The following is a 24,464-nucleotide window of genomic DNA, read 5'->3' as shown; positions in this document are numbered from 1 at the left end:
TTTGAACAGAAATTAATTACTGGATCAACAAGCAGGTTGTTGGATCGGGGTTTCTCTTTTCAAAATGACATTTCGATGTTTAACTTTCTTCTTCAACATCACGCTGCAAACAAAGAAGAAAAATGTTGCTTGGGAGATAACGCGAGCGTAGGCGTATCGGATTAGGCACGTTATCTCTATGGAAGGTTTCACGATTTGGGGTGATTATTTTGGTTTGGTATTAATCAAAAGCACTCACGAAAAGCATTGAATGTGCCTTTATTCTCGTTTACACAATGTAATACAGTTTAATATCGCTATCCCTTTCGCTGCCGCTTATTTAAAATTGATTTGCCTCACCTAAACCTCGAAGAAGAGAATACAGCCTAGCTCTAGTTTTTAATAGAATGTTTCAGTTTATAAATTTTCTGTCTCAGGTTACATTTTTGTTTAGAAAAGAAAAAGAAATCTCCTACTGACAAAACGTCTCGTAGACGTTCACGCCGAGAGTTTTCAACTTTTCCGTTTGCATGAAGCGCGCCACCAGCGAGGCCATCATGTCCCCGTTCCGGTGCTGGTCGAACCCGTTGGTCAACCCATTGGTTCCTGGGGCACCACCCGCTGAGCTGCCCAGGGCCTTCGAGGAGAGCCCGTTGACGATCGGGATGAGCTTGGCGAGTGAAATTTTAATATTGTTAATGTTGGAAACGCCACAATCCGCCGCCACCACGTTCAGGGCCGCCTTCGACGATGCTCCGTTCTGCTGCGTGACCGCTGGTTCCGCCTCGGCATAGTACTCGGCCAGCTTGTCGACAATCAGCGAGAATCCGTTGGAAATGTTGGACAAACACACGTCACTCACTTCGGCACTCTCCAGAACGTCCAGCGTTTCGTCGTACATCTTGCTCAGCAGGTCGCTCCGGTTGATCTCCTTCGGGAGCGTGTAGCCGGCAATGCACTTGGTTGGACTGTTGTCTTCACTACTCAGCGCCACCTGGATGGACCAAAACAACGTCTCCGCATCGGCCAGGGTCAGCTGCTGCTTGAGACTGTACCGCTGCATCACCGTCGTAACGTTCTTCCGGATCGTGTCCATCAGTTCGTCCAACCCATCACCCATAAAGTGCTGGATCATCGACAAATACGTCGTCTGGATGTCCACCGTGACCTGTTTGTCGTCCTGCTCAACCGTATCCTTGTACAGATACCCTCCGAGCAGGTTGATCTGCGTCTTCAGCGTCACCGCCAGCATCGAAGAGGCGTACACCAGCGTCACGATCCGCGCAAACGCCAAGATCTTCAGCTCTTCCCACAGCTCCAACTTGTTATCCGGATTAGACCGTAACTTTTCCAGTATCTCCGCCGTGCCCAAGTTCTTCAGCGCCTTCTCCGAAACCGTCGGAGCCAACCCCACGATCGTCTGATTGCAGGTCCGTTCGGTCGACTCGTAGTGCTGCATCCGCTTGAACCGCTCCGCTATTTCTTTGGCCTGCCGCTCCTGGAACTCGCGCAGCTTGTACTGGATGATTTTGATCAGGAACACTCCACTTCCCAGCACAATTCCGGTCACGACAAACTTCCTCCGGTGGCGGGTGAAGAAATTTTTGACTGCGGCCAACATGCTGTTCACGGACAAAGGTCAAGTCGAAAGTTCAACCAGGTCACGATCGTACCGATTTTTTTTTGTGTCGGTCCCGATAATTTTCCGATAGATTGGACAGACGGACGGACACTCTTCTTCTCTGACGGGTCTGTACTGCGACGATATGCGTGTTTAATGTTGTTTTCTGTGTTGTTTTCAGGTGTTGTCAGAGGAAAATCCACCAACCAACGATAGACTGGCGTTCCGATCTAACAGGGGAAATGTTTCAAGCTGGGAATGGCCCTTGAAATGCCGACTGCATTGAAGTTTTGATAACACTTATTAGATCCACTACCCGATGATTGCAGGTTTATATTTGCTTTAATTTTCAATGATTTCCAGAACTAGCCTATATTTTTTGCAACATCATCAACTAACAACATATTTAAAAAAAAAATCAGGCCTGAAAGAGAAACAAATTACTCAAATGTTCAACTTTGATCAAATCCAAGATCAATTAAGATTCGTTCTTTATGAATCTGAATCATTTTTAACATAACATTTGTTTATAAAATTGTTGTATAAACGGTCCAATTAAGTCATGTCATGATCGTAAACGCATGGCCCGATTTAGACCCCTTCAACCCTCCCGATATTTGGGAGCGACCTAAAAACATTTCTTATTTTTATGGGATTACAACTATTTTTCATTGAGTAATTCTTCTTGTAATCAGCCTTTATTTGTTTTTTTTAATTGTTCTGATAGACTTTTGGAAATCTTGTAGATTTTGTCATGAGCAGTTTTAAAAAACTACATCGTAGAAACACACAAAAAAAATCGATTGATAAACATCTGTTGCATTCTTTTTTGGACCCTCCCCTCGGAAAAAAAAAAAACCGAAATGACCAAAATGACCAAAATTACCGAAATGACCAATAAGACCAAGGCAAGGCAATCCATCTTTTGTGGGCTCTGTTGCAAGTTTCTGCTCATTTCTAGGCTTCCGAAGGTTATGTGTGGTGAGTCACCCAAAACCTCTTTTACGCAAATGGACCGACGTTTTACTTCCCCATCCGATAGAAGGCGTGGTCAGGCAAATCTCGTATCGAAAAATGCCACCGGGTCCGTCTGGGATTGAACCCAGGCCATACTGGGGTTTAGAGGCTACCACGCTAACCACTAAACCAACGGACCAATAAGACCAATATTGTCTAAATAACCAAAATGATTGAAATGACCGAAATGTCCAAAATGACAAGCAAAATGACCAAAATTACCGAAATGACCGAAATGGCCAAAATTACCGAAATGGCCAAATGACCAATTGGCAAAAATGACCAAAATGACCCAAATAAACGAAATGACCAAAATAACCAAAATGACCAAAATTACCGAAATGACCAAAATTACCGAAATTATCAAAATTACCAAAATGGCTAAAATGACCAAAATTACCAAAATGGTCAAAATGACCAAAATTACCAATAAGACCAAAATGGTCAAAATAACCAAAATGTTAGAAATGACCAAAATGGCCGAATTGATCAAAATGACCGAAATGGCCAAAATGACCAAAATTACCAAAATGTCAAAAATGGCCAAAATTACCAAAATAACCGAAATGATCAAAATTACCAAAATTACCGAAATGACCAAAATTACCGAAAATGGCCAAAGTGGCTAAAATGACAAAAATTACCAAAATGGCCAAAATTACCAAAATTACTGAAATGACCAATAAGACCAAAATTGTCTAAATAACCAAAATGATCGAAATGGCCAAAATGACCAAAATAACCAAAATGGTCAAAATGGCCAAAATTACCAAAAATGGCAAAATGGCCAATATGACCAAAACGACCAAAATTACCGAAATGACCAAAATGGTCAATATGACCAAAATTACCAAAATTACCGAAATGGCCAAGAAATGGCCAAAGGTTACCAAAATTACCAAAACTACCGAAATAACCAATAAGACCAAAATGATCAAAATGACCAAAATAACCAAAATGACAGTTGGGTTTAGCGCGTATTTTTGTTATTTGTGAAAAAAAAAAATATTCAAAAATAAAAATTTCAAAAACGTCACATTTTTTAATTATTTATTTTAAAATCAAAAATTTCAAAATTAGAAATTCCAATTTTCAAATTGAGAAATTTGAACTCAAATCATTAAAACTTAAAAAAAAAACAATTTATCACCTGTGATCAGGCAAATCTCGTCTCGAAAATTGCCACCGGGTCCGTCTGGGATTGAACCCAGGCCTTATTGGGGTGACATTTTAATGGACAAAATTTAACTTGTCTAGCAATGGAGCACCCGATTCGAGTGGCAGAAAATTTAATGACAGTTCTCGCATGAGGAATACATTGTAGAAAAAAGCAAAAACTGCTCGAATGGAAGTGTTTAAAGAAAATTTTCTCTAGAAAAAAAAATAAAGCTAAACCATTTTTTAAGTAAAATTACACAAAATTTCCATGACTTGTTTTGGTCGTGTTTTGGCAACATTTCAAAACGTCAAACGACGTCTGATTCCAAATGTCACCGATAGGGGCGCCCATCACACACCACGACACACAATCAACTCAACGCAACGACAAAAGCAGTCTCTTCTTCGATCAGTGAGGAGAAAAATCAATAATAAAAGTTTTCCCAGCACTTTGCGAAGGAGTGTTTAGTCCGCGGTGGAGAAAAAAGGTGCAAATTGTGTTTAATCGGAGTGCAAATTGGTGATTTACATTAGGAACAGCAGCAGCAGGAAGAGGACGACGACGACGATGGCCGATAACGAGCAAAAGGCGCTGCAGCTGATTGCCGAGGCGGAGAAGAAACTCACCTCGTCCAAGGGCTTTCTGGGGTCGCTTTTTGGGTAGGTACAAAGGGATTCATTCTTTTCCATCTGGGGAGGGAGAAGGGCCTGGACATTGGAGTGCCCAGCTGCAACAGTTGCTGACGGATTGTGCAATAAAGATTGTTCATTAGATCTATTTTGGAATGACTCATCTGGAACTACGATTTGCTGATGCATACAATCATCGCTATAGATTTCACCTTCCAAGCAAATGGGTAGCGAAAAAAAACATTCACACTGTGGGCTGAAGATTAGAAATACGAGTAATTTATTTCGTACTTATCCGAAGTTTTGAATAACAAGATAAAATTTAAAAAAGCAGCCTTAAACTTTTTAATCTTGGCTTTCCATCACATTTTGATATTATGACCTTCTTTTTTTTCTATATGTTACCTCTCTACAAACCAACCCCGCCTCTACGCGGGCTTCGATTTGAAAATTTGCCAAAAATTCTTTTTTCAACCAATTTTTAATTATTAAAATGTAAATTTTAAATTTAAAAATTTGTTAAACTTGTGGGTTGGAATTTGACTTGTTTTTCCAAAGCAAAAACTGCTCGAATGGAAATGCTCCATTGGCCAAATACTATCAAAAACAAACATAAACCAAATAAGATAAATGCAAATTAATATACTAAAAATGAAACAAGAAAAACAGAAAACAAGAGAAGTAAAGTTTTTCGTTAAAAAAATGCTCAAAATGACCTCTTGATTACGGGAAAGCACATTTTTAATACCTGCAGCACTAAATGGAAATTTAACTTCTTAGTAATATCTCAGTCAAATTTTACCCGGCTTTGATGATTCTTGCTGAATTTGATCCGGAAGAAATTCTCGACGAACAAAACCGTCGAAATTTTATATATATATATATATTAGAGTGTTTCATCCAAACAAAAAAGTTCTCAGAATCAGGCAAACCGAGGTTCCCCTAGTAGAGGATACCCATAGGGACTCTCATGCCAAATATCAGCCTATTTGGTTGAGAATTGGCCTGTCCCCAGCGGTTCAAAGTTTACATGTAAATTACTATGGGATTTTTATGCTTTTCGTTCAATCGTTCCTACAGGTCTGGGGACAACATGGATTCACTCGGAATAAAGACAGGTGTGTAGGGGATGGTCCAATGAACAAATTCCAGAAGGAATAAGGGGTTGTCCATTCTGTCCCCAAGGTCCGCATTGGATCGACGTCCGGTGTCTCCAGAATCAACGATTCACCCTTCAAATGTACGCATTGTCCTTAGTATGCTTTGACGGCTAGCTGAAAATTACAGCTAGCACAGTATGGACAACCCTAATTCCTTCTGGAATTTGTTCATTGGACCATCCCCTACACACCTGTCTTTATTCCGAGTGAATCCATGTTGTCCCCAGACCTGTAGGAACGATTGAACGAAAAGCATAAAAATCCCATAGTAATATCCATGTAAACTTTGAACCGCTGGGGACAGGCCAATTCTCAACTAAATGGGCTGATATTTGGCATGGGAGTCCCTATGGGTATCCTCTACTAGGGGAACCTCGGTTTGCCTGATTCTGAGAACTTTTTTGTTTGGATTAAACACCCTAATATAGATATATAGATAGTAGATTTCATTTTCAAGCAGCAACCTGTTATTTTCAAAGAAGAAAAATGATTTCAATTATTCAAAGATAAATTTAAGTCTTATGTGTATTTTTCAAGGGCATTGATTAAAATTTTAATTAATTGGCTGAAAATAACCCAAAATATTTTTTCTGCAATTTTGAGTAAATTTATGCATTTATAAATGTTTAACTTGTTGTAAGTTGTTCTTTAGATCCTTCCAGATCAAAAGCATCGAAATCGGATAGAAATCAAATGTGAACATTAACTGACGTGAGCAGGATAGACTCTTTGTTTACACTTCGAAATAGGCCCATTTAATGGAAGAAGTGGTACGAGTCAAACTACTGTGTGAGTGATTATGCGTTGCGCTCAGGGGATAATTATTCGTAGAACGGCAGCACTTCCATATGAAAAGAGCACGCACCAAAACAAAAGTCCTCGAATCTAGCTGAAAATTGGACTGGGGGTTCCTTGACCGAAATAGTTAGACCCGTTTGTTGGCCATTCGTCCACTTTTGCAAAACATTATTTATTTCGCGACGTTTCAACCTTCGTGGACAATTGTCCATACAAAAAAAAATTTTGTATGGAGCGTGGACAATAAATTTGAGGGTCAGTTCATAGACGGATTCCACCCGAAATCGACCATAAAAATACGATTTTGAACCGGACCATTTCCGATCATAATAAAACTTGCTGGATCGTTTGTCCTACTCAAATCAACAACTCCTGTGCACTCAGTTTAGTAATTCACAATGGCATTTGAATTTTAGGAATCCTTTTAGTTTTAAGTTATTTGTAATTACGTTTAAATTGAAAAATCATATCTTTCGAAGGAGAAGTTAAAAAAAATCGATCGAAAGTGTGTTTTAACGAAAATCGTGCGCTCTTTTCAATGACAGCATTTTCAAATAATCATATTAAAAAGATTAGCATATAACAGTTTAAAATAAACCTTAATTTTGAAAAGGTATATCACTGTACAAGTGGTCAACGGGCCATTTTACATGATCATTCAAAATAGGTTCGCGGGCCACAAAATATCACCTCGCGGGCCACTTTGGTCAACCCTGGTTAGACACTTTGATTTGAGTACTGTAATCGATAATTAAATTTGGGTTAATCCTTGATAACTATTGTTTTTTTTTTTTCAAATGATAATTTGATTCAACAGATGTTTTTTTTTTAACAAAGTTCTTGCAATCTGAAATTAAAAGAGATTGTTATATCTACCGGTTGAATTGCTTAATAATCCCGATTCGAGTTCTGGAAGGTAACTATTCAATGTTTATTAGTTCGTGAAGCTTGCTCATCAATTGTGCTCGTGTGTAAACATTTCCAATTAAAATTTGTTGGTCATCTTTTTTTTTTTTGTCTGCTCCAATGCTCCAATACAATCAAACAGCCGCCAGTAATGTCTGTAATTTTCGGTAACGGGCAAATTTGTTATCCCCCTATATCGCAAAAAATGCATGAGGACAGTTTTCAAGCAGCCTCTGATATTTTTTCATGCAGATTTCAAACAAAAAGATGCGACCAATCTTTTGAGTTTACGTGAAGATGGGTCTAGATGGCATCGTTGGGAAGTATATTCTCCGAATGCAAAAATAAGTGAGGAAGGCAAATATCAATTTCGACCGTCAAATGTTCAGATCGATTCGTAGAACTTTTGTTCTAAAACGTATCGCGCTATTGCCTCATGTTCTAGTGTGCAAACTCATTTATGCCCAGGAATCAAAGGTTAAAATCAGCTGAGTTAGAATATTGCGCATTGCAAACCTCGGCAAAGGTCGACATCAATATAGTGCAAAACGTTTAGCCCACAGTCGGGCGAGACACAATGATAAGCAAGCAGCTGCACGGCAAACACCGTAACCGTAGCTGGCTGGACGGTCGTCGAAAGGAAAATCGATAATTTAAACTTTTTGTTCTCGCTTCTTCTGCTCGCCGTGCCAATCAACCAATTGACCGAAGAAGTTTAAACATTTGTTTTTTTTCTAATGTTTTCAGCAATAGCTCCAACAAGGTCGAGGAAGCCGTGGACTGCTACCAGCGGGCGGCCAACCTCTTCAAGATGGCCAAAAAGTGGTCCCAGGCGGGATCGGCCTTTTGCGAGGCGGCCAGCCTGCACTCCAAGGCCGGAAGCCGCCACGACGCGGCCACCAACTACGTCGATGCGTCCAACTGCTACAAGAAGGTATTAAGGATCACATGTTTGGATCAAAGGGTTGTTTTGAACTCTGTGTTGCCTTTTCCCTATCTCGATTGCAGACCGACCCGAATGAGGCTGTCAACTGCCTGCTAAAGTCCATTGACATTTACACCGACATGGGCCGGTTCACGATGGCTGCCAAGCATCACCAGAGCATTGCCGAGATGTACGAAAATGAGGCAAATGATTTGGTGAGTTCGAGTAGACCCTTCTCCAAGGAACTAGCTGAATAAATCTTTCCCCTTTCAGGCACGCGCCGTTCAACACTACGAGCAGGCCGCCGACTACTTCAAGGGCGAAGAGTCGACCAGTTCGGCCAACAAGTGCATGCTGAAGGTGGCCCAGTACGCGGCCCAGCTCGAGGACTACGAGAAGGCGATCCAGATCTACGAGCAGGTGGCCGGTTCCTGTCTGGAGAGCTCACTGCTCAAGTACAGCGCCAAGGAGTACTTCTTCCGGGCTGCGCTCTGCCATCTCAGCGTCGATCTGCTGAACGCCCAGCACGCGCTCGAGAAGTACGCACAACAGTATCCGGCCTTCCAGGACTCGCGGGAGTACAAGCTGGTCAAGGTAGGTTTCGAAAGGGGTTGCCACAAAGGAGCAAACGAACCAAGATTTGGCAAATTTTACAGTCCCACTTTCAATTTTGTAAAATTCTTAGACTCCTAAATTAATTCATGTTTTTAAACTCTAATATTCAAAAACATTATTGAATGTAAACATTCAGAAATTCTCTTAAATTTAAAATTCCTTCATTTTAATATCTAATAAATTTGAAATTCCTTAATTTAAAAAAAAGATAGCTACAATTTTACAAATTCTAAAATTTTAAAATTACTAAATTTGAAAATTCTAAAATTCTTAAATTTAAAAATTCTAAAATTCCTAAATTTAAAAATTCTAAAATTCTAAAACTCTAAAATTCTATAATTCTAAAATTCTAAAATTCTAAAATTCTGAAGGATCAGAACCGTTGATCAGTTGTGGATTCAATTGAAAAATCGCAAAATTTTGAAATTTAGGGATTTTGTACAAGACAATTCTTGCCAAATTTTACTCTGGAAAGTCAAAACACGAAATTTCTATTATTTTCTTCCCTAAATTTCTCTAAACTAATAAATGACTGCGAAAATGATCCGAAATAAGAAAATGGATAAAATGGTGGTATTTATGAATTTTATTTTAATTTTAATTTAATTATTTGATTTTTTAATAATTTAATACTTTAATAATTTAATAATTTAATAATTTAATAATTTAATAATTTAATAATTTAATAATTTAATAATTTAATAATTTAATAATTTTATAATTTAATAATTTTATAATTTAATAATTTAATAATTTAATAATTTAATAATTTAATAATTTAATAATTTAATAATTTAATAATTTAATAATTTAATAATTTAATAATTTAATAATTTAATAATTTAATAATTTAATAATTTAACAATTTAATAATTTAATAATTTAATTATTTAATTATTTAATAATTTAATAATTTAATAATTTAATAATTTAATAATTTAATAATTTAATAATTTAATAATTTAATAATTTAATAATTTAATAATTTAATAATTTAATAATTTAATAATTTAATAATTAAAAAAAATTTAAAAAGTTTCGTAGCCTGAAATTTTTGAAATTCCGTAATTTTAATAAAATTGTTATTAATATGATCTCACAATATTTATTGTGACATACCCTAATAATCATTTATGTACATCCTTGTGTTTATATCTTTGGAAAAAGTTTAAAATATGATTCAGAAGATAAAAAAATAAATGTATCCTGTGAATAACAATAGAAACATCATTATACAAGCTAAGCAGATGTTCTAAAATAATGAGTTGTAATGTTTTGTTAAATTTATATAAGAAATCTCAATACATTTAAAAAAAAATCGCCTCATAAAGATTATTTCGAAATTTCGTTTTAAGAAAAAAAAATCAATAATTTACAGAAGAAAATTTTCTTCATTAACAACTTCTTAGAAATTGATGTTTTTGCACTCAACAAAAAAAATGAATTTATTTAATTCCTAATAATATTTTCCTTTGTAACTTGAAAGAAATTCTATCGTTCTCAATTATTTTATTTATCAAAATTGCTATCCGCGCGAAATCCGCGCCTGAACAAAATTAGCCAGCAAATCCGCGCCAGATCCGCGCGATACGCGCCATCCGCGCGATCCGCGCCGTCCGTAACAACCCTGTTCTTAAATTCTTAAATTCTTAAATTCTTAAATTCTTAAATTCCTAAATTCTTAAATTCTTAAATTCTTAAATTCTTAAATTCTTAAATTCTTAAATTCTTAAATTCTTAAATTCTTAAATTCTTAAATTCTTAAATTCTTAAATTCTTAAATTCTTAAATTCTTAAATTCTTAAATTCTTAAATTCTTAAATTCTTAAATTCTTAAATTCTTAAATTCTTAAATTCTTAAATTCTTAAATTCTTAAATTCTTAAATTCTTAAATTCTTAAATTCTTAAATTCTTAAATTCTTAAATTCTTAAATTCTTAAATTCTTAAATTCTTAAATTCTTAAATTCTTAAATTCTTAAATTCTTAAATTCTTAAATTCTTAAATTCTTAAATTCTTAAATTCTTAAATTCTTAAATTCTTAAATTCTTAAATTCTTAAATTCTTAAATTCTTAAATTCTTAAATTCTTAAATTCTTAAATTCTTAAATTCTTAAATTCTTAAATTCTTAAATTCTTAAATTCTTAAATTCTTAAATTCTTAAATTCTTAAGAGACCACCGGAGGCGGAAAATCTGCCACGGGCTTTTCATCCACGTTTGACCCCAGAACTCAAAAATGGCTGAATGAAATGCTTTGAAATCATCGGGTCTCCTAAATTGATCAATTTTGAACATGTAGAAATGTTACAAGTAGAGATTTGAGCATTCTTTCTATTTGAAACCTGTTGTTGAAATTGGTAAAATTGCGCTATTTTTTGGTTGAAATTGGAGTAGAATGTAGGTGTCTACAAATCGGTTCATTTTTCTTAGGCATGCATAGGCTTGTTAGAATCGTCAGAATCTTACGGAGGAACAGACGAAATAAAAATGTTGATTCATTCAACCGCGTTGCAGAAAAAGCTGTTCAAACGAAGGAAGATTTCATTTTTTCATGCATTGATTCCACCATTTGAGAACCACTGTTTGTTGTTGATTTTCCCCTCTGTCAACGGGTGGCGTCGCGGCGCAGCCATAGTTACCATGAAAGCAAGTTTGTTATTCATTTGTTTACAATCAAAGGTTTGGGTTCAGAATATTTCAAGTAATTTTTAGTGATGTTCCGGATTATGGACCGCGCCGTACAGAAAGAAAACTTTTTTATCGGAGGTCCCAACGCCGAGGGATTGTGGGGCTCTAGCGTAAATTCAAGGAAAGTGTTTGTAAGCTTATACAGCTCGGTGGTGTCGATTTTCCTGAATGGTCGTTCCTTTCTGGAACTGAAACCAGTTGTTGTACGCGTCCAGATCGCCGCAGGTGGCAGTGGAACGATCCTCGAAAGATATTCTGCAGTGATAAGCAGGTCGCACAGTATCGTTCAAGACTGCGTGAGTGACCAATATACGTGGCAAATGTTCTTTGTTTTTTTCAGTTCAGGTGCGGCGAGAAAAAACATGGCGAGATTCCCTACACCCAAAATTCAGAGTCGAGATAATCGTTCTCTCAAAATTTATTGAGGGCTCAGTGCCAAAATCGATAGAATAATGGTACCAACTCACACCATCATAACAAATGAGTTCATTCGTTAGTTGAATCAATAAATCTCCAACAAGTGCCATACATCGACTTCTGACTTCTCCTTGGTCACCAAGCTGTGGTGGCCGAGGCAGCTAAGTCATTGGATTGGTTTGTCAAAGGTCTCTGGTTCGATTCCCGTTGTCGACACTTTTGGTTTTTTGTTTGACGGATGAACTTTTTTTGCAAATGAACCTCGAGAGAATAGTTCTATCGCCCATCTCGAGCTGTGTTCTCTGCGTCCGTGAATGGTACCACTATTCTCTCGACTCGAGACCATCATTCTCTCGGACTAGCGCTGCCAGTTTTGGGTGTACGAGGCCGATTTAGGGACTTCCGTTGATGGGCTCCTTTGACCCAAGGCTTTAGCAGTCCCCTATGGATCATCGACTGCGGCAAGTGCAAAAAAAGATAATTAGAAAGTGTCCACTTGTCACGTGGTATGGCCAGCAACAATTGACAAAACCGAGCGCGTCCTGATACCACGTTCTTGTTAGGAGTGCCGTTTGAGTTAGGGCTGCGTGACACGTAATAGCGGACGAGAAGTAACCTCGTGTGCCCCACGAATGAGCACTTGGGCGTGCGACGTTCAGTTTGGGTGTTCGGCGATGGCATATCCAATATCCGTTGTGTCTTGACCTGTCTTGACCAGAGCGAAGAATTTGACAGCTATGGTTTTGTAAATTTTGTCAGGACGGTGGAGTCCCAGTCGGTGAATCCTGATATGGGAGTAGTAAACATCTCTTGCAAGCAGATAGCCTGGAGGACAAGGATCAGTCCAGAACAACCGACCATCATGGTTTATGATAGTGGACATGAAAACTCAAATTTTGATAGAATTTGGAGTGGAGGAGTGATCGATGCACTCAGCGATGTTCCCATGCCCACTGGGAATTTTGAACCGAGCCCCGACTCCATTCAGGCTCGATCTCGAGCCAGATCGACTCGTGGCTCGAACCAAAATTCTCAGTGGGTGGGAGGTCATTTATACACCCAGAACTGGGTACCGACCTACGAGAATATAAAGAGCACGGTTCGGTAGTAAAGAGGTACTGTGAACGGATGGAAGGGATAAATCCCGAGATGGCCGAGAGTAAAATCCACAAGGGGTTGATTTCCCAAAAAGTTCACCCTTCAAAAAAAAGTGTCACTAGGGACTATCCACGCAAACGAGAAATCTGTGAGGGCGGCCCTGAGTTGTGTGGGACATCGTTGAAATCACGCGGAAATTTCTCCCGATTTGATCGGTCTCGAAAATTCAAGCATTCATTCACAAAAAAATGTCGAAATGTTTCAATTTCATTGACCAAGAACGTAAACACTCGACGGGCAGTTCCATCTCACACGTCAGTGTTGAAGTATTTGTAAGTATTTGACATTTTGTCAATTTGTCAATTTGTCAATTTGTCCAATTTTCCAATTGTCAAATGGTTGTCAAATTGTCAAATTGTCATATTGTCAAATTGTCAAATTGTCAAATTGTCAAATTGTCAAATTGTCAAATTGTCAAATTGTCATATTGTCAAATTGTCAAATTGTCAAATTGTCAAATTGTCAAATTGTCAAATTGTAAAATTGTCAAACTGTCAAATTGTCAAATTGTCAAATTGTCAAATTGTCAAATTGTCAAATTGTCAAATTATCAAACTGTCAAATTGTCAAATTGTCAAATTGTCAATTTGTCAAATTGTCAAATGGTCATATTGTCATATTGTCAAATTGTCAAATGGTCATATTGTCAAATTGTCAAATTGTCAAATTGTCAAATTGTCAAATTGTCAAATTGTAAAATTGTCAAATTGTCAAACTGTCAAATTGTCAAATTGTCAAATTGTCAAATTGTCATATTGTCAAATTGTCAAATTGTCAAATTGTCAAATTGTCAAATTGTCAAATTGTCAAATTGTCAAATTGTCAAATTGTCAAATTGTCAAATTGTCAATTTGTCAAATTGTCAAATGGTCATATTGTCATATTGTCAAATTGTCAAATGGTCATATTGTCAAATTGTCAAATTGTCAAATTGTCAAATTGTCAAATTGTCAAATTGTCAAATTGTCAAATTGTCAAATTGTCAAATTGTCAAATTGTCATATTGTCAAATTGTCAAATTGTCAAATTGTCAAATTGTCAAATTGTCAAATTATCAAACTGTCAAATTGTCAAATTGTCAAATTGTCAAATTGTCAAACTGTCAAATTGTCAAATTGTCAAATTGACAAATTGACAAATTGTCAAATTGTCAAATTGTCAAATTGTCAAATTGTCAAATTGTCAAATTGTCAAATTGTCAAATTGTCAAATTGTAAAATTGTAAAATTGTAAAATTGTAAAATTGTAAAATTGTCAAATTGTCAAATTGTCAAATTGTCAAATTGTCAAATTGTCATATTGTCATATTGTCAAATTGTCAAATTGTCAAATTGTCAAATTGTCAAATTGTCAAATTGTCAAATTGTCAAACTGTCAAATTGTCAAACTGTCAAATGGTCATATTGTCATATTGTCAAATGGTCATATTGTCAAATTGTCAAATTGTCAAATTGTCAAATTGTCAAATTGTCAATTTGTCAAATTGTCAAATGGTCATATTGTCATATTGTCATATTGTCAAATTGTCAAATTGTCAAATTGTCAAATTGTCAAATTGTCAAATTGTCAAATTGTCAAATTGTCAAATTGTAAAATTGTAAAATTGTAAAATTGTAAAATTGTAAAATTGTAAAATTGTAAAATTGTAAAATTGTAAAATTGTAAAATTGTAAAATTGTAAAATTGTAAAATTGTAAAATTGCAAAATTGTAAAATTGTAAAATTGTAAAATTGTAAAATTGTCAAATTGTCAAATTGTCAAATTGTCAAATTGTCAAATTGTCAAATTGTCAAATTGTCAAATTGTCAAATTGTCAAATTGTCAAATTGTCAAATTGTCAAATTGTCACATTGTCAAATTGTCAAATTGTCAAATTGTCAAATTGTCAAATTGTCAAATTGTCAAATTGTCAAATTGTCAAATTGTCAAATTGTCAAATTGTCAAATTGTCAAATTGTCAAATTGTCAAATTGTCAAATTGTCAAATTGTCAAATTGACAAATTGACAAATTATCAAATTGTCAAATTGACAAATTGACAAATTGTCAAATTGACAATTTGACAATTTGACAATTTGACAATTTGACAATTTGACAATTTGACAATTTGACAATTTGACAATTTGACAATTTGACAATTTTACAATTTTACAATTTTACAATTTTACAATGGGACAATTTTACAATTTTATAATTTTACAATTTTACAATTTTACAATTTGACAATTTTACAATTTTACAATTTTACAATTTTACAATTTTACAATTTTACAATTTTACAATTTTACAATTTTACAATTTTACAATTTTACAATTTTACAATTTTACAATATGACCATTTGACAATTTGACAATATGACCATTTGACAATTTGACAAATTGACAATTTGACAATTTGACAATTTGACAATTTGACCATTTGACCATTTGACAATTTGACAATTTGACAATATGACCATTTGACAATTTGACAATATGACAATTTGACAAATTGACAATTTGACAATTTGACAATTTGACAATTTGACAATTTGACAATTTGACAATTTGACAATTTGACAATTTGACAATTTGACAATTTGACAATTTGACAATTTGACAATTTGACAATTTGACAATTTGACAATTTGACAATTTGACAATTTGACAATTTTACAATTTGACAATTTGACAATTTGACAATTTGACAATTTGACAATTTGACAATTTGACAATTTGACAATTTGACAGTTTGACAATTTGACAATTTGACAATTTGACAATTTGACAATTTGACAATTTGACAATTTGACAATTTGACAATTTGACAATTTGACAATTTGACAATTTGACAATTTGACAAATTGACAAATTGACAAATTGACAAATTGACAAATTGACAATTTGACAATTTGACAATTTGACAATTTGACAATTGACGGTCGTGGCCGGCGCCGGTATTGATCAGCATGATAGGGGCCTTTAAGAAGTTGCGAAGCGAGGAAAGATAGCACCCACTCATCTTCCACGGCTCGTGGATGTAACTTCTGGAGGTCCTGGTCAATAACGGAGTAGCAACTGCGGGTGGGCACCTATGCTTATGCTTGACAATTTGACAATTTGACAATTTGACAATTTGACAATTTGACAATTTGACAATTTGACAATTTGACAATTTGACAATTTGACAATTTGACAATTTGACAATTTGACAATTTGACAATTTGACAATTTGACAAATTGACAATTTGACAATTTGACAATTTGATAATTTAACAATTTGACACCTCGGCCACGAAATTCTCGTTTGCGTAGGGAGCAATGTAATGCTTTTGTGTTATGAAAGTGATTAACCCAGTACAAATCAATAAAGCAAAATAAAGTTAAAAATTCATTCAGAAAATTTAAACAAAGGGGATCTGATTTGCTCTACTCAAATAAAGTCTCCGTAAATTTTGAAAGAATAGCTCAACCAAAATCGAGAAAAAAACCTCTCGCGAGGGATCCACCAAGAAATAGTGTTCATTTGATTCTCGATATCGGCAATTTTTTTTTACCAATCTCGGAATTTATCCCCTGTGTTCGTTCACAGTAGCTTTATTCTAACAGCTATGGAAGAATCAACATCAATAGAAAATCTTTTGACGCTCATCAAGATAAAAAACGGAAGGGAACATTCTCCTCTCTCACGTACGAAAGATCGGTACATGGAATCTAAAAAAAATCATCAAAATCAATCAACAATTCTGCAGAACATCTATTTCACTACTATACTTGCAGGTGTCACGCGTCACTCGTCAAAAAATAACATGACACTTTTAGTTGATGGGCAATGTGTGTAAACAAAACGACATAAATTTATTTGAGTGGTTCTAACAAGGAAGTTCACAAAAAGACTTCAACTGATTGGTTTTCCTCGAGAAGTTCGGAAGCGAATTTCTTTTGCGTGTTTCACCTCCTCTCTTTCGCGGGTATAGAAATTCCTAAGTGAAAAAGATTTTTTTTGTGATAATTCCATCCCTGATTCTCTCGGATGTCACTGCCCTACTGTGGGTGTATGATATTTTACCCTCTAGTATGGCACTGCCCTACTGTATATATTCGACAGTGATGGAATCCGAGCGTGAAGAAGAAAATCTTTGAGCGAGAGATAGAAAAACTATCATTTGATGATTCTTGCTCCAAAATATCAGAAGGTATAGCGACCGTCACAGTAGCTAGTTAGATCTCTTCTTTTATCACGTGAATGCCAGCCTGAGCATTCTCTTTCTATCACTCCTTCTCTTTTCGTCGTTCACGAACACTCGCCGAAAATTCTTTTGTTTTCTTGGAGGATTGAGACTCGATTGTAGTGAATGAGTGTGGCAGAGAAGAGAGAGAATGAGAAGAGAGCGTTCATGTAGCGTAATGAGAGAGCAGGTCAGCCGAGAGAGAAGTTGAGAATGTGTGTGTGAGAAAACGAGAAATAAATCAGTCGTGTGTTTTGCTTGAGCTTGAAACGACGCGTTATTCATCCTTATCCGAAATATTCCGAAATTCAGTGAAAAATCGGGCTTCAGTCACGACACCGACCACAGATTACGTCCTGCTTCACTGCGTTGGCAAATTTTGTTTTGGCGGCTTTTTTGGATACGCTCTGTTGAGGGTGGATGATTGTGTATATGAGACTGAGAGAGGAAAATAGAATGTCACATGGGAAAACACGCGATAGAGACTGGCATTTCTTGAGAATCTCATGTAGTTAAAGTTGGGAGATGAGTTTACGGGCATGATAATTGTAGTCGCTGAGAACTGATAGTTTAATATATTTACAACCCTGTCTCTGACAATATCTATATTTTGTATTCATATCAATACGAAAACTTAAAAAAAGTAAAAAAGAGTTAAATTTTCAAATCAAATTGTTCGCTCTACAGCATTGTTTTGGCGTTCTCTATTGCGAGATTCCTACTAGATACTAGGTGTCCAAATTTTCCATGTTGTGGCAATCCTAACCTCTTTTTACACCTAAGCTCCCATCCGCCCCGGAATTCGAACTGACTACCTTTGGATTGTGAGTAAAATTACCAACCAGTGACTCTACCAAGACAGGTTGTTTTCCCAGGGAGACGAATCCTACACTCAAAGTCAAAAGTATCCTTTCTTCAAGTTCACCCGTCGTCACCCTTTTAAAAGGATATCGAAAATGTACTGATTTTGGCATATCCTTTTGAAAAAGTGACGCCGGGTGAACTTGAAAAAAGGATAGAAATTATCCTTTTGAGGGATGCTTCTGGTTTTGAGTGTAATCTCTGGGTTAGACCGGGGCCAAAACTTTCTTCCGCGTCCGATGGAAGGCGTGACCAGACAAATCTCGTCTAGAAAAATGCCACTTGGGCCGACTGGGACCGAACCCAGGTGAACTCGGGTGAGAGGCAACTACGCTTACCACTAAACAACCGGCACCGGCGAGATAAATTTTGGAAAATTGGAAATACGATAGTTGAATACTACTACACCCACAGAAAAAATATATATAAAAATCTGTCATATTGGATTTGCTTCATAAAATGTTACATCTTATAACAGATTTTGCAGCAAGTTCGTATATCAATTTTGCCCGTGGGATCTTTTAACCCATCCTTGAGAAAAGAAGAATATGTTTGTGTTCTGTCGCTATCGTGTTATCAAGCGCTCCATGGCGCGGTGGTAGCATGTCAGATCAACACACACGAAGTTGATTGATTCAATCCTCGTTCTGTTAATTTTTTTTCTACAATACTATCAAACAGCCGTCGGTAATGTCGATAATTGTCGGTAACGGGCAAAGTTGCCATACCCCTAAATCGCAAAGAATGCATTAGGAGAGTTTTCGTGCAGATTCTGATATACTTTCATGCCGATTTGCAACAAAAAGATGCGACCACCGTTTGGGTTTACTTATCGATGTAATTCATTCGAGTGTTGAAAAGTTCATACTGTCAGTTCTTTTTTCGAAAAGTATAACTTTTTGACACTGTTTTGGTTTTTGAATTGACCAACACACTGACGCCAAACTAAAGTAGGATTTTCTGGAATACTGTTTTGTACTGGATAGTTGCAGCTTTGCTATTTTTCTTGATATTTATCATCAGCTTTCAATTGGTACTTCATTGTTCAAATAAAGTCATTATAAAAAGCATTGCGTGAGACATGGCGCTATTTCAAATAATAGCAAAGAATCTTCTTTGTTGTATTTTAAATTTTTTGTACTATTCGATTCCCCTTCACTGCGTCAACCTGACTTTGACATTCTGCTTTCGTTGATGCACGAGCGCAGCGCAAAGTCACTCACACAGCCGTTTGACTCACACCACCTCTATCATTAGCACTTAGCTTATTTGTTTGAATTGCTAGTCCAACCGCCGACCAGCAACTTTACCGAGACAGATCTTTTGATTCAGGGAGACGACTCCTACACCAAGACTGAGCTAACGACCTATCCTCTGGGTTAGACCGGGGCCAAAATTTTCTTCCGCGTCCAATGGAAGGCGTGATCAGACAAATCTGGTCTCGAAAAATGCCACCTGAACCGACTAGGAGCGAAGCGAACTGGAGTGAGAGGCAACTACGCTTACCATTACACCAACGGACCAGGCTATTGTACAAATTTTACTTACCATCATCAGGCATGACATTGGGTCTGGGGGTGAGATTGGGCCATACAAATTTCAGCACCCCTGATGACAGTATTTCCCCAATGTTTATATTTTGATTCACACAGGAATACTCCTGAAAACACAAACCAAGCCGGTCACTCCATCCATCACCACGTGTGATGTGCCATGTGCGCGCAAATTGCTTTCAGGTAGGCTTTGATTTATGAAAAATGCGTCTTGCTGAATGAGCGTCCTGCTGTTGCGTACTGGAATATTTTCAAAGTCATCAGGGTAGCAATGGAATTTCCCCTCCCTAGCAGTGGTTCCAAAAAAAATAAAAATCATCAAGTTCCCCGTTCCGGTGGTCTCTTAAATTCTTAAATTCTTAAATTCTTAAATTCTTAAATTCTTAAATTCTTAAATTCTTAAATTCTTAAATTCTTAAATTCTTAAATTCTTAAATTCTTAAATTCTTAAATTCTCTAAATTCTTAAATTCTTAAATTCTTAAATTCTTAAATTCTTAAATTCTTAAATTCTTAAATTCTTAAATTCTTAAATTCTTAAATTCTTAAATTCTTAAATTCTTAAATTCTTAAATTCTTAAATTCTTAAATTCTTAAATTCTTAAATTCTTAAATTCTTAAATTCTTAAATTCTTAAATTCTTAAATTCTTAAATTCTTAAATTCTTAAATTCTTAAATTCTTAAATTCTTAAATTCTTAAATTCTTAAATTCTTAAATTCTTAAATTCTTAAATTCTTAAATTCTTAAATTCTTAAATTCTTAAATTCTTAAATTCTCTAAATTCTTAAATTCTTAAATTCTTAAATTCTTAAATTCTTAAATTCTTAAATTCTTAAATTCTTAAATTCTTAAATTCTTAAATTCTTAAATTCTTAAATTCTTAAATTCTTAAATTCTTAAATTCTTAAATTCTTAAATTCTTAAATTCTTAAATTCTTAAATTCTTAAATTCTTAAATTCTTAAATTCTTAAATTCTTAAATTCTTAAATTCTTAAATTCTTAAATTCTTAAATTCTTAAATTCTTAAATTCTTAAATTCTTAAATTCTTAAATTCTTAAATTCTTAAATTCTTAAATTCTTAAATTCTTAAATTCTTAAATTCTTAAATTCTTAAATTCTTAAATTCTAGATTAAATTTTCAAAACAACCTATCCCTCATGGGTTTCCTATGCAGATAGGGCCTTTTGAAAATTTAATCGAGAATTCTTAAATTCTTAAATTCTAAAATTCTAAAATTCTAAAATTCCAAAATTCTAAAATTATAAAATTCTAAAATTCAAGAATTCTAAAATTCAAAGATTCAAAAAATCTAAAATTTTAAAAGTCTGACATTTTAAAAGTCTGACATTTCAAAATCTGATCTTTGAAAATAGCTAAAATTCTTAAATTTTGTAATTCTAAACCACTTCAATTTTAAAATTAAAAAAAAATCATAAATCTATATATATAAAAAATTTCGATGGTTTTGTTCGAACGCGAATCAGTTCAATACGGAGCGTCGGATCGAGGTGCTCTTTGTTGCGTTGGGTTCGTAAAAGTCCAAGGAAGGTTCTTACGCCAAAAAGTTACAACTTTGGCCACTCTGGAACCGATTCCGGAAAATCTGCAGATTTTATGGGAAAAGCTGCGTAAGATCAAATTTTGATCACAGGAGGCTGAATAAGCAAACAAGCCAGAAACGTCAGGTAATCAAAAAAGGGCAGGACGAAGTTTGCCGGGTAAGGCTTGTTTAACATATTTAAAATTCTAATTACACTGGCCACCTTTGTCTCTCGTTGTCGATATTGAAAGGACCGTCGAGAGCGGGAGTTATCAAATTGTAGAACGAAAAATCAAAGCAATCTATTTGAAGGGACTGAAAAAATGTATTGACAGTTGGAGCCAAATTGATATCTAGAAAATCGACAGCCAAGAGAGTCCACTGTGCCAAATACGTGAAAGCGGCCAGGCCTACTGCGTCAAGTTTACCGCAGAGATGATGCATTGAATTGGATTTAGTTTCAGCGTGAATGTTCAAATTAATTCAGTGGACGAATCCGGTTCTTTTTGTTCAAAGTCCTATAGAATTTCTCAATAAGCCTAACACCGTCTTCTTCATCCGCTTACAGACTCTCTGCGAACATCTGGAGGAGCAAAACGTGGACGGGTTCACCGACGCGGTCAAGGATTACGACAGCATTTCCCGGCTCGACCAGTGGTACACCACAATCTTGCTCAGAATCAAAAAGCAAGCCAACGATAATCCCGACCTGCGATAAATTGCGTTCCGGTTGGCACGAGATCAGAGGAAGAAAGGAAGGATGAGAATACACAAACACGAAAAACTGCAGTGTAGTCGATCACTTAACCCCCCCATCTATCTCTACTAATTACAACACACAGACAGAAACACACACACAAACTTGTTTGATTCATAGATATTTGTTAAAAAGAAAACATATAACAGAAGAAAGAGTACTCTACTATTCGATGGATGTGTGCGTGCTTAAAAAAATTCAACAGGATCGCAAAAAACGTGTTTTGTCCTCGTTTCCAATAATATTATATCAACAATTATATACAGATTAGCGTTAAGTGCAAAGACTTTACCTTGATATGATATCATTAACAGAAGTCGGAGCAATTGTACTGTACAGTTGGTTCAGTTGTTTTCATATTGTTTACGGCGGAAACATTCCGTTTTAGTTGTTGAATCACTCGATAAAAAATCTAACATGTTATGGCACTCTCGCTAACCAAGTGTTTTTATTTGTATTGTTCGTTACAATCAGAGCAAATTCGTGCTTTTATTTCGACTATGTTCCTTTTCCAAACATTGCCCTCTCTTTTTAAATTTCCTAGTCAGCGACAAGAAAAATCACACAACTCAATCGAACTTATCGGGAAGAGAAAAAAAAGTACAGAAAATAATATGCAAGCGTTACAATTATTACTAGCACTCGACTCGGAAAACAAATCAATGCTTTGAACCGCAGCTAAAATAGTGCAATTTTGCGCCACTGATGTGTGTGCAGTAATTTGGAAGAAGAGAAAAAACACTCACAAGCATATTCGAGCATCAGAAGAAAAAAAAACTAGTTATTCATCAGTACTAAGTATAGCAAAAAATGAACCGACAGAAAACTACCCACTCTATGGAGGAATAATTAAAAACAAAAAAATAATGAAATAACAATTTATCTTTAGCTACTATAGTAAAAAAAGTAAACTAATTTTAATAGACAGCGACTCAATTTTGAACATAAAGAAAACCCTACGTTGTTGCAGAACTTTCGTCAGCATCGCGCTGACCGCGGTGGAATAGTAAATTATGTCAAAACAAAAAATACAACTACTAAACGAATGAAAACAAAAATCTACCATAACGAACAGACAATTCCAACATTTAAACTACACCAACGCCAGACTTGCATGGAAGCTCCTCTTGGACAATGGGAAGGGAAGAGGGCACGAAATTATTGAAGAAAAAAGAAAGCACTTTACCATACACGTGCGTTGACAGAGCATCTCCGCGTAAATAAAATTGTGACTATAGAAGAAGAAATCTTACATGTTTCCGAATTGCAATAAATAAAAAACAACAAAGTACTCTAAAATATCAAATCAGCAAAGGCGTTTTATTTCTCAAGAGACAAGCCGATCGAATGTCTAGGAGCTGACGCTTGGGACACCATCTGGCTGTGTCTTCTGAAGATTTGCTGTTTCATGGTTAGAGCTTTCCATCATAATTTGCTAATTGATTATATTTTCCTGTATTATAATACTGTAAATTAAATAATCCTTCTACCCGTTCCCCAATCCCATTTTTCCCAAATTTCACTTCTCCCTTAAAATACAATTATCTGCCACACTAACACTCCACACCTTACTGTTCCGTAGCGTTTGGTACGGTATGTCCACGCATCCTTCCTCCCCTGTCGATTCTGTGAAATGTGATCCGTTCACAGAATCTGTCTATGCGATTAATGCAACGCAGTAGGCCTGGCCATTTTAATTTTTGCTGTACATTTTCGGGATTACTTGGATCTAATGCAATCATTAATGTTGACAAGAAAGAACTTAATCTAACCGTGGTCCCAAGTGGTTTATGGATGATCCCTATCACAATGGATGGTGTGTAGGGGGCAATGCTTGAAAAGGGATCTGTCACTGAATGGGACTGCTCGATATTTGATGGAACTTTCTGTCAGCAATCATTTCCGAAACCGAAATTTGATCGCTGTGAACGGTGAACATAAACACAAAGACGAAACGAACGAAAAATGAGCACCACTCAAGCAGCCGCCCGGATGAGACAACGTGCCCTTTCTCTTTCTCTCGTTTTTCGTCCCTCTCTTCCTTGTGTCTGCTGCGTGGTGACAGTAGTCATTAGAATGCGATCATCCGAGAGATAATCGGAATCTCGGTCGAATTTCAAACGACTGTTCTCTGAGCGAATGTTTTTTTTTAGGGAGAAGTCAATGACTGTGCGAGTGACTTTGTGCAGCACTCATTCGTTTGTGTTTGATGCGAAGGAAAGTAGAATGTCAAAATCAGGTTGTCATGGTGAAGACGATTGGAGTGATCTGTAACCTATCACAAACAAAGTCGAAATTTCGCACTGGAAAACGATAATGGGGAACATTTTTGGATTATGAATTATTATTTATTATGAATTATCTTGCAAGAAACCCTGCCATGAAATTGAAGATATGATAAACTATGGTTATTAGAGTGTAACCAAAATGACTTTTTGGCGGGCCAGGGGCGTGTTGAGCCCACATCC

At 35.8% G+C, this 24,464-nt stretch overlaps 2 protein-coding genes across 2 annotated transcripts; one reads left to right on the top strand and one right to left on the bottom strand.

The window, feature by feature from the left end:
- Positions 1 to 239: 239 nt before the first annotated feature.
- Positions 240 to 1,768, bottom strand: LOC120423227 (peroxisomal biogenesis factor 3). Its single transcript, XM_039586935.1, has one exon. It carries the CDS (start codon positions 1,598 to 1,600, stop codon positions 452 to 454), a length of 1,149 nt encoding a protein of 382 aa, XP_039442869.1. The 5' UTR covers positions 1,601 to 1,768; the 3' UTR covers positions 240 to 451.
- Positions 1,769 to 4,135: 2,367 nt separating this feature from the next.
- Positions 4,136 to 23,112, top strand: LOC120423229 (alpha-soluble NSF attachment protein). Its single transcript, XM_039586937.2, has 5 exons — positions 4,136 to 4,435; positions 8,017 to 8,203; positions 8,278 to 8,409; positions 8,468 to 8,788; positions 21,808 to 23,112. The coding sequence occupies exons 1-5, from the start codon at positions 4,344 to 4,346 to the stop codon at positions 21,955 to 21,957; spliced, it is 882 nt and encodes a 293-aa protein (XP_039442871.1). The 5' UTR covers positions 4,136 to 4,343; the 3' UTR covers positions 21,958 to 23,112.
- Positions 23,113 to 24,464: the final 1,352 nt, after the last annotated feature.

The sequence above is a fragment of the Culex pipiens genome, chromosome 3 (genome assembly GCF_016801865.2).
Source record: "Culex pipiens pallens isolate TS chromosome 3, TS_CPP_V2, whole genome shotgun sequence".
Classification (NCBI taxonomy): domain Eukaryota; kingdom Metazoa; phylum Arthropoda; class Insecta; order Diptera; family Culicidae; genus Culex; species Culex pipiens.
The sequence above is the reverse complement of the archived record's forward strand: the minus strand, read 5'-3'. Positions and strand labels throughout refer to the sequence as shown.